This window comes from Psammomys obesus, unplaced genomic scaffold, assembly GCF_907164565.1.
Source record: "Psammomys obesus unplaced genomic scaffold, mPsaObe1.curated_primary_1811, whole genome shotgun sequence".
NCBI lineage: Eukaryota > Metazoa > Chordata > Mammalia > Rodentia > Muridae > Psammomys > Psammomys obesus.
Window position 1 is genome coordinate 433,492 of NW_026593931.1, and position 15,957 is coordinate 449,448.

Below are 15,957 nucleotides of genomic sequence, written 5' to 3' on the forward strand. Positions count from 1 at the left end.
CACACACACACACACACACACACACACACACACACACACACACACACCGAATCTAGTTTCCCACTCAGCCCCACAGAACTCCTGTCCCTACAAACCCACTCCTATCCTTACATATCCTCATTAATAGAGACCTGCTCTTAGCAGGCAGGCTAGGAGTGCTGCCCCACAGTCACACAAATCCCCCGCAGCCCCTCTCTGGCACACACTTGCACGATCCCCCACTGCTGGCGATTCCACCCCGGCCGGGGCCCACCTCCCTGCGCCGGCCTCCGCCCTCGCCGGCCCCGCCTTACCCGCTGTCAAGCTCCAGCTCCAGCAGGGACTGTGTCCTCTCTGAGTTGCAGTGCAGGCACCACATGACGGCCGCCGCTCGAGCGGCCCGGGCCGGCGCCCGGCGCCCCAGGCCGAGCCGCACGCCCGCGACTGTCCCCGAGGCCGCCGGACCCCGGGGCCGATCCCCGACAACCCGTCCGGCCGCCCCGCGCCCCGCCGGTCCCTCTGGCCCGGAGCCTGCAGGTTCACGCAGCCCTAGGCCCGCGAGTACAATCGCCGGCCCGGTGGGACCCTCCCGCCGCCGCCGCCCGCCAAGCGTAGCCCAAGTCTGGCCGGAGGAATGTGGTCGGGAGGGGGCGGGGCCACGGGGCGGGAGCGGGGCTCTTACGGGGGCGTGGTCAGCGCCGTGAGTTCCGGGAGGAGCGCAGATTCTGCTCTTGCCAGCGCATCAGCAGAACTCCAGGCTTGCTGCACAGGGTGTGGGACTACAAGCCCTCATCTTCCCCACGTGTAAGCGCAACAGTTAGAATGCGCCAAAAACCTCAGTCTGCGCCAGTCACGACTGGCTTCAGTGTACACAACTTTGCACCCTCAAACAGCCGGGCAACAAGTGTTTCCAGGGCTCTAGCGCGCCTATTCCAGATCTGGTGGAAAGAGGTTTCTCTCCAAACATACTCACACATTCTTTACAGCCAGTGACACGCTAGAAGTAATAACGATCGGCATAGTATAGGACTTTTCTGTTACCGGGGCACTCCGGGCCCCATTCACTGATGACGAACTGAATGAAGCTGAGGTTCCTTCCTCACCTTCTCCCCCATCTACAAGCTCTCATAGCCTGCTGATCTCTTGTACGCTTAACTTGTTTATGACACATAAGGCAGGCAAGGTGCCCGGTATACACTCTGGTAGAGTGCCCACATGTACAGGGAGACAGCAAGAAGATGCACACAAATCAAAACACCTATCCCACCAGCAAGACCATTTCTTGAGGGAGGGAAGAAGCTGCAGGAGCCGCTATGTGGGGGGCATCTTGTACTCATCCATTGACAATGTTGAAAATACCCTGGTTGACACGACTCTATGTGATTCCAGAACCTAGGCGACTGAGTCAGGAGGATCCTGAATTCAATACCAGCCTGGGCTATGCTGTGGGACCTAAATCACAAATAAACAGAGACTCAGTGTGGGAAGAAGTACTTGTATATCAGATCTGATAATACTCTAGTGTCCATCTCCTAAAAAGAACTCTTGCTCGTCAGTAAGAAGGCTGATTTTCAGCAAAAGGCAAAGGATGAGAATGAACAAAGAATACATAGCCAATGGCCAATAAGAACGCTGAAAGACAACTGGCACCAGTGGCTGCTAGGGAGGTATGAATGGAAGTGTGAGGCAGTACCACTCCTCGTCTGCTTTAGAAGGCTACAAAAGTTCCCATGCACAAACACAGTGGCCACATCTGGCATCTGCTTGGCTAGGGTGAGTTCCAGAGGTGTCAGGCAGACAAAGGAGACAAAGACTGTAGCAGCCACGTGTGGGGAGGTCAAAAGAAAACTCTCAGCTCTGCCCAAGCTGCCCTCTAAAAATAGGTGATATTAAATAAAAAAAAAGGGGATCCCCCAGGCCTAGCTTCAGGAAGTCTGTGGAAACAGGCTCCAGCTTCATCATCCAGATCAGCCAGGAATTCCAGGCACTCCTCCCAGGGCCAGGGCACACTCCCAGCCAGGCTGGTCTGGGTAGCAAAGTTGAGGCTGGGATGTAGATGGGGAGAGCTTTCCTGTGAACACATGGATGGGGTAGTGGGGTGAGTCCCTGGAAACCAAACACCTCTATTTCCTGGTGTCATCTTTCTGAACACAGTGGGTCTTGTGTTTGCTCCAGTAACTGCCTGGCAGATTCATAACAAATGGCCGTGAGTGGGAACAAGGAAAGCCCTGGTTGGGAGACACAGGGAACACTGACTTCTCTGCAGAAATGACTAGCCCAGACAGAATCAGTTGTTATTCCTGCCATTTGGGCAAATTTATTAGCCCCCAGAGTATCGGATTCCTCAAATGTTCGCTCATCAGACATCTCTACCCAAACTGATTCAATGTACTGTTTAATTTACTCAGCCCCCATCTTCCAAGGCCTCAATGAGGAGACACTTTGATAACAAGTATCCCCTAATATGCTGTTACTGCCCCTGGGAAGGTCACAATGATGGGGACATTTTAGATTAGGCCTTGAGGGATAAGTAGGGGCTTCTCTAAGGGATGCAGGAAGCAACAAAATCATAAAAATGTTTAGTTCCACAGCTTGGACCTGAGTTATAGTCCTGAGATGATTGCTTTGGCTTGTTTTACATAACATAATCCCAACATATTACCATCCTCTTGGCTTCTGATAGTATCCCTGCTCTCCTTGGCCAGACATGTGACATCCCAAGCTGTCAGGGTGAAGCCCAGCTCCTCCCTACAGCTGGCTGAGGCTCATGTGGCCTAGCCATAGGCCATCTCTCCAGCATTGCCCCTACTCTCCCCCATGCCTGCCTTGCCAACAGTAAGCAACAGTAAGCTTCTTACTGCTAAGCTTTACTGAGCTCTAACCCCCATGACTGAGATGGTGGGGTTCAAATTCCATGTCCCTTTTCCCAGACAGCCATCAGACCAGCCCCTAGTCCAAGTCAGAACCTTCCCCTTTGACTCCGGTTACTTTACTGAGCCCCCTCCTTATTTGAATAAGCTATGTCACAGATGTGAGGAAGGGGTGGCCCTATCCTTCCTGCAGCTACCCCTATGCCTACTCTGGGGAGCCTGGGTCCCAAGGTACCTAGCAGTCACATATAACAAAAGGTTTGGCTGAGACCTAGATCCAGCTTGCCGTCTGTCTTTGTCTTAATAAAGTTTTATTAGAAGGGAGCCATGCTCATTCACTCAGGTCTTGCACTGACTAAGTAAACAGTTGCAAGGGAGAAATGTGGCCTGCAAAGCTACCCAGCCTCTCCCAAAAGGATCTCAAATCCCCACCAGGTGCCTCACAGCCACCCCAGCCACTTGGTAAAATCTGTCCACCGAACCTACCACATCTTGTGCCTGGGCAGGAACTGCCAAAGTAGAATGGAAACACTGTGGGGGAAGACAGTAATGAAATAAACAGGCTAGGTCAGATAGTCTGTGCACATGACAGCCTAATCCTTATTTCCAGAAATGAATCCTGCAATACTACCCGACCCCTCAATGGAAACTCACACTGAACAGACAGTGGCCATGGCACTGCAATGCTCTGGCAATGATGGTGGTGCCAGTGGCTGGCAGGGGCTGGGGGTGGAGTGGGCATTGGAAGATATATGTAACATTATAGGATGAAGGCCATAAAACATGCTGTGTTTAGTCAGATGGGAATGTGAGCATGCTTCCACAGGACTGCAGTCACATGACTGCTGCGATTGTGCTTGCTTTCTTCTATGCTGGGGATGAACCCAAGGCTTGGGACATGCTAGGCCAGCACTCCACCACTGAGCCGTACCACAGCCCTCCCAGATCATTGTTTACAAGAGACACAAGGAAGAGGTACCAAAGGCTGCCATGAGAAGGGAACCTGGGGATCCCAGACAGTCCTGGTCCCCTGCACCTGAAGCCTGTCTGGGACAGTGATGGGAAAGACTAACAGACTTACACTGTCTGACCTCTGATAGTTTTCAAAAAAGTTAATATTTATTTTCACTGTTTTTAGGTGTGTGCATGTGTGTATGTGTGTCTGTGTGTAAATATGTACATATGAGTGCAGGTGTCCATAGAGACCAAGAGAGGGTATTGGATCCCCTGGAGCTAGAATTATAGGTAAGCTATGACCATCTGACATGGGTTCTGGGAACTGAACTTAGGTCCTCAGAGAGAACCTTAGCACTGGGCCATCTCTCCAGCCCAATTTAAAAATTTGAAAATTTAATCCATGTTCATTACTTTGTAAAAACCTAGCACAGCAAGGAAATCAATAAAATACATCATACTTCAAAGGACAGGAGTAACAGTAGTTGATTTATCGACTTCAAGAAAGGTCTTCAAGGCCACCAGAGCTGGTCCATAGAGACCCCAATTCTAGCTGGCACTTGAGCGGTCTCTAGGGTTGCATGAGGCTGTATCTTGCAGGTAGCCGGGAAGAACACCTGGCGCTTCTTCACAGGCTTAAGCTGCTCCCTCCGTGTCTGTTAATCATTAGCATGTGACTAGCCACTCTGCTGGAAACTTCCTCTCACAGTTAAGGCTCTGTGCTGAGAGGCAAGCTCTGTAGCCTTCCCTGAGCCCAAACCCTCAAGCATGAACAGGGAAACTTAGGCACAAGAGGATAACCATGGGATGTACCTGGGATTGTGTAGACATGTAATAGATACACTGTCACTGATACAGGTTTTGGCCAGGAGTCCACCAATATCACTGCCTTGTAGCACCGACAGGGACCTGAACACTGGGGCAGATGACCCAGATGGCTTTAAAATCCCCCATTCTAACTCAGGCATCGTGTGGGACTTAGTCTAGTGACTAGGCTGCAGTGAAGAAGGCATACAGAGCCAGGCTGAATGGCTAGAGCAATGGTCCCAGCTCCTCGGGTGGTTGAGGCAGGCAGATTGCCTGAACCTTTGAATCTGAGACCAGACTGAACCATGAAATGAAATCTTGTTTTAAAACCAAACAAATACAAACCATTGAAACTACGTAGACACAACAAAGACAGACCCAGAGGTCTGGGGTGTGACCTATCAGGGAGCCAGGCAACGCTGTGTACCCCCTACTCTCCACCATCTCTTCCCTCCCCGACAGAAACAGTCCCAGGTAAACAAAGATCTTTCTGAAAAGGGCCAATTTCTCATTTCAGAACTTGAGCCAGTTTTCAAAGAAGCTTACACATGGGGGCTTTCCCTCTCTCCCTAAGTAAGCTAAGCTGGATGAACTTGAGAATAAGGGGAATTTCAACGCTCTTGCTCTGTAGTCTTTAAATGAACATGAAGTCTGAGGGCATGGTAACTCATAAAGGCCCTGGGCTAGGAGCTATGGAACACAATCCTGACTATAGAAGTTCCCAGACACCCACACACCTGCAGCAGCTGAGGAAGGGCTTTCCTGCATAAACAATGAGGCCAAGATGGTCTTACTCAGGCTGTGCTTAGATGCCTGTATGTTTCCAGGTCCCCAGTGTCCACTGCTACTCTGCCACACACCAGGGTAAGAAGGTGACGGTAGAGACCCTATGTGCCCCATATCCCTCATGTACCTGTCAGCAGACTCCACTTTCCTGGTCCCCTGCTGTCCTGGCCAGATGAACTGAGCCTGGTGTCCTGGAACCCAGGGGATGGGCTTGTGGCTTCAGAAGTACAGCCATATGAACTATATAGTCATTGTCCAAGAGCAAAGGAAATGGCTCAAGGCCAGTCTTCCTGCTGAACCAGGGACCCAACAACTTCAAGAGGAAATGCAGCCATCTGCTACCTCTGTCAGCCACCAGCTGTCCTTTTACACACACACACACACACACACACACACACACACACACACACACACGCGCGCGCGCGCGCCACATTGCCTGGCAACACACACACACTAGCCACATTGCCTGGCACTCTTCAATTCTAGTGCCCATAACCTCAGCAAACAAGTAAAAGTACTCACTTTAGCTCCTTGTCCCAGCCTGTTTCTTCTAGGGAGTGGTAGCAGGGAGCTACAGCAGGTCTTCAGGGAAGGTACAGGATAACCACAGCCACCCCAGCCTCACCATATTTCTCAGGCCTATAGAACCTTCAGTCCAAAGGTGCCTGTGAAGTGCAGTAGTGACTCTACTCCACATAGCCAGGGCCATACAAGGCTGCCCCCTGGAGCCTGAAAGCTCCTCCCTTCCTCTACCCCCACCTCCCACGGGGCTAGAACTCAAAAGCAGTCAGCATGCTAAGTGAATAAGCACCCTGTCTAACCTGGCTGCTTCCCACAGTAGGGATGCGCAGAGCTTGGAGACCAACAGCTTTGGTGTGGTTCAAAAGGTTTAGTGTGAGATCTTGGATCTTGGGCAGGTTGTCAGGTCTCATTCCTCCCTTCCCTCACCTCTCCTCCTCTTTAAGATGAACTGTTATGGCCCTCAAGCCAAACTTTACAGAAGCCACCAGACTGAATCCTCAGTAAGCCTTCATTTCACAGATAAACTGAGACACAAGAGCCTGAGAAAGTTATCTAAGGACATACAGCTAGTGCCTGGTGATCAGGGATAAGCCAGGTACATCTGGCTCCCAGTCATGAACTTAACTATGAAGCTAGACCCCAGGTACTAATTGGATGTAGGCTCTGGACTAAGTGTACCATGATCCAGAGAAAAGAGATCTGGGCTTGGCAGCATTAAGAGCAAAAGTGAGTAAAGAATTTGAACCCAGGGCTGGTGTCTTGAGTCTGTGCTTGCTAAATGTTCCATTGAGCCTTTATAGATGGGTTCTGAAAGCTCTTTCAGGGGACTGCCTCCCTCTGGATGATTATCATATAGATACAGGTCAGAAACCAGCTCTGTCCTTCTAGTGTGGTCATGGACAAGCCCCAATCAGCCTCAGCCTTCTCTATAGCATGACAACATGCACCTCAGAGGTCTCAGTAAGAACACAGTGGTTGCAGCACCCTTCCCCACCCAGTCTGAGGTACTCTGCCCCTATGCAGCCTTCTCTCTTTCCTTTACACTGCCACTTCCCAGCATGCCTCGATTCACCCTGTCACAGAGGGCAAAGAGAAGAGCAGGGACATCTGTTGGCCAGCCCATCAGGCCATCCTGGAAATCTAGGTGTAATCCCAGCAGAGGCCACCCTTACCTTTCCCTTCACTTCCCATCTCCAGAACCATGTTTTCTTTAATATGTGGGTCCTCAGATAAAGCCAACACTCAGAGGACCTAGCAGTGAGCTCTCCAGGGAGCTGAGACCAGGGATGAGTTTACATTCGGATGGAAGATGAGTAAGCAGAAGATCTCAAAAACAGTACCTATATGCTCGAACTTCCAGGAAACCCTCTAGTACCTCGGCAGTAAGCACACCCCATCCTATGTCTCCCTAACCTGGCTTCTGAAGTTCATCCAACTATCAAGGCTCATGAGGCAGAGGAAGACTACTACATGTCCAGGGTCAGCCTGGGTTGTATAACAAGATCCTATGTCAAAAGCAGATGAATGAATGAATGAATGAATAAATGAATTCACCCTGGTCCATAATCGTCTTGCTTAGGACTTGTCTACTGGTGGTCACTTCCATCAGAGTGAACATTCTGTTCCTGGTCTGCAGTAGATGATCAATAAATAGAGTTGCGTGATTCCTTCACCCCTCTGTACTCTAAAGACTCTAGGAAAGCCAGGTGAAACAAAAACTGCTGGTCTCATGTGTGCTGTGTGCTGAGAGGGCCCAACATCAAAGGAAGCCCGCTGGCTGAAGTTTATAACCAAGACAAAATAAAATGACACCATGGCCACTGCTGGCATGTATTTCTTTCCTTCCAGCTCTACCAAAACAAGGGCTTACCTGCCTGTTAAAGCAGACAGAGAAATAGAGGGAATATAGAAAAATCTATCTGGAAAGCTGCTTACCCTCCTGCAGACCATCCCACTTGATTTTTCCGTCTGCAGGGGCCATGGCAGAGCAGGCCCATGTATTCCTAAGTACTGAATTCACAGCCAAGGGCAGCTGGCTGGGTGGTGCCAGGCCTGGGCCTGCGGCCTCAGCTTAATGAATAGATGTGTTCCTTTATAACAAGGGCTGGGGCGCCTGCCTGGCAAATGGATGCCATTAAGGGCTCCTGAGACACCAGCCACTTTTTAAGTGGGTTAACATTCCCCCTGCAATCTTCTCTATGTAATTGATTTAAACAACACCGTCTTTTGTCCCAGTGGGGAGGAAGACTTCGACCAGTGTGACCCCAGCACACTGGCTGGATGACTGAGGTGGGACCCTGGGAGGGCAGAGATACATTTGGCACGAATCTGAAACTGATCATGACTGCCCCAGCATTATCTCCACCTGCTCCAAGGCAGGGCCTGCCTAGGTCTCTCAAGATGCAGATAGAGGCCTGCCCTCAGGAGGCTTAGGCTTGCCTGGGTGAGAGGCATAGTTTTTTGGTGTCAGCCAGTTCTTTGAGTTTCACATAATCCTGAGAGCAATTCTCCGACATGGGGCTGGTTTCCCATTTGATCACAGAGGCCTTGGCACCTGGAAGGTGAGTTTTCCCTAAGAAATCACACTTGTAAGTGATGGGGTCCAGTTCAAACCAGTAAGGTGAGTCACATATGCATACTGGGTGGCAGCCAGTAGCAGGATGCAGCTCATGAGTGGGTGACTGCTCATCATGGTCACAGGGTAGCTGCCCAGCTACCACCAGCATCATGTTTGTCGAAAGTCAGTATAACAGCTCTCCTCAAGCAGCACTCAGCATGAAGTGCATGTTCACATGTTAAGAAATCGACAGAACCAGACATTGCTGCAGAAGCCTGATCCATCTTGTATAGGCTGGAGAAGGGCAAGTGGGGAGAATCCAGCTGGCGGAAGGCTGCTCATCAACCATTCAAACAGAAGGATGGTTTTCACACCTGATAGGAGCTGACCTTCGAGAAACCTTACTAAATGAAGAGGGAGACGAAGAGCTACATTGAGATAGAAAAGGGAGGCCAGAGGTGTGGCTCAATGGAGCACTTGCTTAGTATGCACAAGGCTGAAGGGTTCCATATCCACCATGGCAGAAAGAAAACAGAAAAGGTGTGTGTGTGTGTGTGTGTGTGTGTAAGCTTGGGTATGCAAACTGGGCAGTGGTCAGCCCTGGTGAGGAGAATTTGACACATCTGGGACTCTGCGCTCACGTGCATGCTTTGCTAGCTTTAGCTGCAGAGCATATAATAGCGTTACTATGCATATAATCTAGAAAGGTAACTAAGCCTTTCTGGTGACAGGCACTTGAAGACATGTCCTCTTTGATGGACACCTTGGTCTTAAAGAAACAGAAGAGTTGAGAAGGCAGTGGAAGGAGAGTGACTACTCCATTGTGTCCCTTGGTATGAGGCCTGTAGACTGCCTGGAAGCACCTGTGGCCTGAATCTCACACTGTCAGCATTCTGCTCTGTAAATCTGAGCACACACTATGTGCTATAAGAAATGGCACAGTCAAGTCCAGTCAAAGACTCAGTCAGGGCTACCCAAGGCAAGTAAGGAAGCTGCCAGGGCTGGGCAAGGGAAGCCGCCACCTCCCATGCGCACAGCAGGGAAGAACTGGGTTCTGCTCCAGCCCCCTGCTGCCCCCTGCAGGTCGAGTGGAGGAGAAGCATTCAGTGCCCCAGAAGCACCGCTTAGACAGTTGTACTCCTTTGGCCTATGCAGTCTCTCAAACACTTCCAGCACCCACTCTTCAGTTTATGGAGACCCTAGGAAACCAAATTAATTGCTTCAAGGCTGTTCAGCCAGTGTGGCAGAGCTGGAATTTAACTACAGGCCTGCTGCTGCTAGGGAGAAATCTCAGAGCCTTGCTAGCTTCTAGGCCTCGGGCTAGTGAGAGAGCTGTCCAGACTACAGTACAACAGAGCCCTTCAGATCCTGCAGCCTGCATCTTTCCAAGCGACACAACCCACAGACCCTTCTGGTCTCTAGCAATTTTCATAATCAACTATAATTTATGTTTAACAGCAAAGATATCAAGGGTGGGACCCCCTGGGGTGCTGAGAAGGCAATTTATACTTTCTAGCACACAGTGTTTGCTCAGAGTACCAGCCACCAGCTGTGTCACCTCAGAGACTATTACCCTGGTTACTGGTAATTTACACTGAGCACACCATACAGTCAGGAGAGGGGCTGGGCTGGCTGGGTTGTCATCCTGGCTTTCACACCATTCCATCATTTGAAGGCACTGAGAGGAGCCTGAGAACAGATCCATCTTGGCTAACGCACCCATCCATCCCATGGGATCAGAGACAATGATTACTTTCCATTACTTACATTTTCTCCTTAGTATCCAGTCAGCTATACCCTATTGTTCCCAGGGTGCCTTGGTGTGTGGCTGAGCCTCCATGAGTGACCATCTGCCTTCCTAAACACAGGATGAAAATTGAACCAGCAGAGCCAGCACTGCCATCCTGGGCATGCCTTCTAAGGTGGGTACTCCCCCAGGAGAGCCAGAGTAACTATGACTCTCCTAATACTGGACTGATGGAGGGTCAGACAGGCCAGAATGCCTGCAAAAGACCCAAGGTCACACAGTAGAATCCAGCCACCTAAGAGCCACAGGTACCTCCACAGCTGGGCTGGGACTGCCTGGGGCTTACGGCTGTAGGGTCACCTCTTAATGTGGTAACAATCAAGAGTGCTCATAGGAGGCACAGGGGATGGCATAGGTTCAATGGCAGTGGCAGCAGCCTGGGGCCCTTCCTGAGGGGCATGTGATGCCTCCTGAACCATGAGCCAAGTATGTCTGTGGCATCTCAAATTATGACTAAAGGAATAATAAAAATAAACAAAGTCAACAGGAAATCACAGCTGTTGCTCCAGGGCAAAATACTTATGTGTATGTGGGGGGGTGGGCTCTGTTCTGCAAAAGCAATAACAAACAAAACAACAAAACAAAAGCTAATCTTGACCATATCCCATTCAACAGGCATCGGAGGCAGAGAGGTTAATTCCCTTGCCCAGGGCTACACAGCTGGTCCAGGCAAAGCTGGGCAAGGCACACAGGTTCTAGAGGAGTAAGCAGGGCTTGTGTATGTGGAATGCTGGGGCCAAAGCTCTGCTGCAGGACAAAACTCTTTTGGAAAATGATGGAAATACAGACACAGGAGATGAAGAGACAGAAAACAAGCAGTGTCCCCCCACCTCTACCCCTGAACCCGCCCTTCGTGTGCGGTAGGGCTCAAACCCAGGGTCCTCCTGTTTTTGCTTCAGCAGATCTGCTTCAGGTGAGTTCCAGCCATAGAGAAAGAGGGTAGGAGTCAGCACAGTAAAGTAACAAAGTCACACAGACACTCCCAGGTCTGTTCTGGGGTAAGGCTGTGGGGGGTACTGCCAGAAAGAGAAGCAGCTGCCATCTGCCAGCTCAGCTTTTGGTTCCTGGCTCTGCTGTTTTCTAGCTGTGCAACTTGGTCAGATTAAGGACCTCTCTGAACTTCAAACCCTCTTCCACATAGAAGATAATGATGTCAGTGTCCCAGAGCCAAGTGAGAACAGCGGACTACACGAGGTGTCAGACACTGTCTGATCTCATCACCACAGTCTGTGCTGAAAAATGGGATGCTGAGGGACCGGGCTGTGGCTGAGCAACAGAGTATTTGCTTAGCATGGGTGAGGCCCTGGGCCTAACTCCAGCAAGGCAAAATAAAGTTGAAGGGAATAATGTTTATATATACTTGGTTATATAAACATAAAAGTTAAACTAGACATGAGAAGCTGAACCATGATGAGCAAAATCTAGAGGAGAGCCAAACAGCTGGAAACTACAAGGTTTGCTACAGAGCCAGCAGGGAGGGATAAGGGGAGGGGACATCCCCCAGTGTCCTCTAGTATATTTTGAATACTTAACCATGTAAGTAAACATTATATAAGTGAGAAGTACGGGCTTGAATACAGCTCATAGAGAGCTGTTCTTTGTATTTGAGGAGAAATACTGAGGTACTGTCTGGAATCCTCCATGGGCTCTTCTAGCACTTGATCAGAAGCCAGGCCCAGAGGAACCAGGAACCAGCTCTGGACAATAACCTCCAAAATGACCACCAGGTGGCAGCCTCATTGGCACCTGGTGTTCACCCCATCAGTAGAGGCCTGGTAGTCCTGCTCTCATCTCAGACCTGCTTTCACCCTTCCCAGGAGGACATCCAAGTGTCTGAGTTCGGATATGGCCCGAAAAATCCCCTACACATAAGTAGAAGCTGAGACTCCAGGCCAACGGCTGCCAGTGGGTGGCTCTGAACCAGAATGGCCTGGTTTGACTGATCTGGGCTCTGGACTACCCTGGTCACTGGAACCTGGTACCAAATCAAAGCTGGACCCTGTGAGTGGCTGAGCACTATATGCCTGTAATTACCACCATTCCTATTTGTCCCATGTAGAAACAACTATCAGCTGCCTTTTATCTATCAAGTACTCTTAAATTTTTGTTTTTTTCAACGTAGGCAAGTGATACTCAAACTTTTCAGTCATAAGTTCTTTTTTTTTTTTTTTAAGTGCTGATTTTGCCCAGGCTAGCCTTGAACTCAGGAAATCCTATTGCCTCAGCCTCCCAGGTGTTAGGATTAAAGGCTTGTATCACCATCTTTCTTTTCACTCTTTATTGAGGATCTGCAAATTGTTTATAAGGGCTATCAATAATTACCATATAAAAAATTAGACATCTTTTTAGCACACAAATACAACAGTGCTATTCCATTAACCAACATGGCGTATAGCCTCCAGAAAAATCCCACTGAGAGAAAATGAAGTGAAACAGATAGACAGCAGCTGTTATCCTCTGGCCTGCACACTATTTGCTTGCTGCTGGGTGCCTTAGGAACCTAAGATTCAACCCAAATGTGCTCAGCTTGCAAGAGGCAGTGCTGGGGTGCTGGACCAGGTACCCTAGTGCTGCAGCTAAGAAAGAAGGCCCTGAACATGGTCAACAAGTTCCAGCAGGGGTCACCGCCTGTCCCCTCTGTGCACAGATAGAATGACATGGCTTCATCTACATATACTCCCTGCTGGACAGGACACTTGCTCACTTACCAGGGCCCTTGTGCTCCTTCTTTTGTAATCAGCATTTCATGTTGAAATCTGCAAAAGCTGAGATCTAAACCTAGGCACTATGATTCTAGCTCCTGAGCTCCACTGCCTGCAAAAGAGGGATTCTACCGGCTGTCTCTAGGTCAGGCAGCAGTGGCAAATTTATATTGGCTTAAGACAGCCAGGGCATAGCTGGTGGAACAATCCTCAGAGGGGATGAAAGATGGGGAATTGGTAACTGCATTTGGGGCCCAGGAATGGTGTGTGGGTGAGGGGCAGAGAATCCTATCCAGTCAGGAGGGAGCAATCTTCAGGTATGTTTGTTTGTCCTAGGCCTGCTAGGCTAGAGCACCCACCACCTCTCGGGGGTTGGTGCCACCTGCTGCCTTGCTGGAGAACTGCAACCTTGCTGGCCCAGCCTGGAGACTTGTGGTTGAACCCAAAGGTGCAGCCTTATGGCCTGACTAACCTCAAAGGTGGCTTTGTGCCTCAGATCCTTTGGGGAAAAATGAATTAGCTCACCTCAGCTCTTGGGTGACCTGTGGGAGAACATGGCCCTTTCCCTGGGTAGGCTGTCTGTGTACCTGTCCGCAGGCTCAGCACAGGTTTAGTGTTACTGGTTGTAAACAAATTTTTGTGGATGAACTAAGTTATACTGGTTCATGTGAGTCTCTGTCTACATCCTTACACCTTCATCAACACAAAATCCCTACCCTTGGAAAAGGCGCAGAAGCAAGAAGGCTTTTGCAGGCTCAGGCTGGAAAGAGAGGGGGCTGGAATCTCCACAGAGGGGTCCTGATCAGATGCACAGCCAGGAAGGGCAAAAGCAAGATGCTGCACATCTCTTTCTGACCAGAATTCACAAGGCACTTTCCCACGGTTCTTCTGTGAGAACTCAAAGTCCCTCTTCCAGTAGACAAAGACCTCAGGTCCAGGGAAGGGCAGAAGTGCAGCCCTCCACTGCCAACTGCCCTTGTGTGGGTGTATAAACTCAACATCTGGAAGAGTTTGAGGTTCTGGCCCACTGAATGGCTATGAGTTCTGGTCTCTGCCACCCATCTCCAGGCAAACTGAATTGCTTTTCTTGGAGCCAGTGGGGAATCCAGGTGAGGGCTAAAATATTTATGACCTGTGACCCCATGCAGCCACCTACTACCTTCTCTTCTGAGACCTGAGGTAAGATAAAGCCCTGTTCCAGCCCTCTGGGAGATGTGGAAACGGACAGAGATAAGAAGTTTGCAGACCTAAACGTCACAAGGCCAGGCTTAGCTTTGCTTTCAGCTTCCTCCTGGTGTGCCACAAAAGCTTATAAGCCACTAAATGTTGAACAAAATAACCCCCACTCCCACAACACAAGTCTCAGTCCTGGTGGCAGGTGACAACACACAGCTTGCTTAGTTCCTCAAGGGGACACAGCCTCTACTGATTCCAGCAGCTGCCACAGCCTGGGCTCCCCACTGAGTCAGGAGCCTGGAGGACAGTCGCCAGAGCTGGCTCAAGGTCACACAGTGGCCAGCTGGCAGTCAGGCTGGGCCTGAGCCAGGTCCTTAGGCCTCACTCCCCCTCCCACTCCAAACCCAGAATCAGCTGGTGGCGGGGTAGGGGCCTAGTTCCTGCCTGGGGCCTTGCTGGGCACAGAGGAGTCGTTCTTTCTGCTCACAATTCCTGCTGTTTGCCCCGTGCCAGGCTGCAGCCTCCCTCCAGCCCTGCTGACGAGGACAGTCTGGTGCCAGAGCTGACAATCTGTGTGCCTTCTGGAGGGCGGTGGCCACCAAAGGCCCGGTTCAGAGCAGTGGACACAAAGTCACAGCAAGCTGCCAGGGGTACTTTAAAAAACACCTATGGTGGTTGATCAAGATATACTTGACGGGCACCCCAAAATGCTTTTCATACTTGCTCCGGGGAGGGGCACACATACTCTCTCCTCTGCATACTGTTCCGGGATGAAGTTCTTGACCACAGTTTGTACTTCCCTAGCAAGCATGGTTTACTAGACATGCGCACAACACAAAAAGCCCCAGAAAGAAAGAGACAAGAGCTAAGAACTCCAAAAGACTAAGGGATCTCAATTATTGATCTGTGAAAACAGCCTAGACTAAGTGCCTGAGGGATGTAGAGTGCAGGACAGGGGTCTTAAGGCATATTCTTCATCATAGCATTTCAGAGTCTGTGGGAAACTAACAGTAAAATAGGTAGGTACCACCGTGACATCTACAGTACAATCCCAATCCAAGTCAATCCTAGCAGCCTAGGCTAACTGCACATTGTCGGAGGGCTATGCATAGCTGAATGGGATGCCATGTGCTGGCTTTTCCCTGACTTTCTCCCCCAAACCTTGGGTTCTCTGTACTAGAGGTACTGCCCTTTGTCACACAACCCAGGAAATTCACTGAGGATCAGTAGCAGAGCCTATAACATACAGGTCCCTGTGGGCAGGGCACTGAAATGCTGGGTAGGGCCGGTGCAGAAGAGTATCCTGGAGCCTCAGTTTCCATAGCTGTGAAATGGTTGGCTCTTTCCCACTTTGTAAGTTAAGAAGAGCAGTGGTAGTGAGATACCTGGATCTTAGCCCTTCCTCCCCTCTTGTGAGAAATGAGAAAAATGAAGGCCCCCCCCCCTTTTTTTTTTAAGCAGGCTATGTCTATCAGGCCAGGAACTGACCACTGATCCAGTATAGGCTGTAGGGCCAGACTTCCTCCCAGTGTAAAGGACACATTTGAAAAGTGGGGTTGTTGGGTAGAAATCCTGTGCCATGTGTAAGCTCCGGCAGGTACTTGGACCAGGCAAGTAAGGGCTGAAGGCTGAATCCTGAGACAACTCCCAGCTCCCTGAACACCTAGATAAAAAGAACCCGGGATGGGATAGTTCAGCTTCTAGTCAGCACCCGCAGCTGGGTGGGGCATCACTTTTCCTTACCTGGGTCTAGGGATGGGTGGGGCCTTTTGCTGAATGGTGGCCACAGTAGCCTCT

At 50.2% G+C, this 15,957-nt stretch overlaps 1 protein-coding gene across 11 annotated transcripts in view; it reads right to left on the reverse strand.

The window, feature by feature from the left end:
* Nucleotides 1-15,957, reverse strand: part of Iqsec1 (IQ motif and Sec7 domain ArfGEF 1) — a 337,227-nt gene that overhangs the window by 56,195 nt on the left and 265,075 nt on the right. Inside the window, exon 1 of one of the 11 annotated variants that reach the window (XM_055617501.1) lies at nt 5,524-5,544. The exons of 8 other annotated variants lie outside the window; for them this stretch is intronic. Coding sequence is in view for 2 of the 3 variants with exons in the window: in XM_055617492.1 (XP_055473467.1) it covers nt 294-358 (65 nt within the window). In the remaining variant the exon portion in view is untranslated. Of the gene's footprint in view, nt 1-293; nt 597-5,523; nt 5,545-15,957 lie in introns of those variants that run through there. 2 more of the 11 variants (XM_055617492.1, XM_055617498.1) reach the window with 2 other exon arrangements.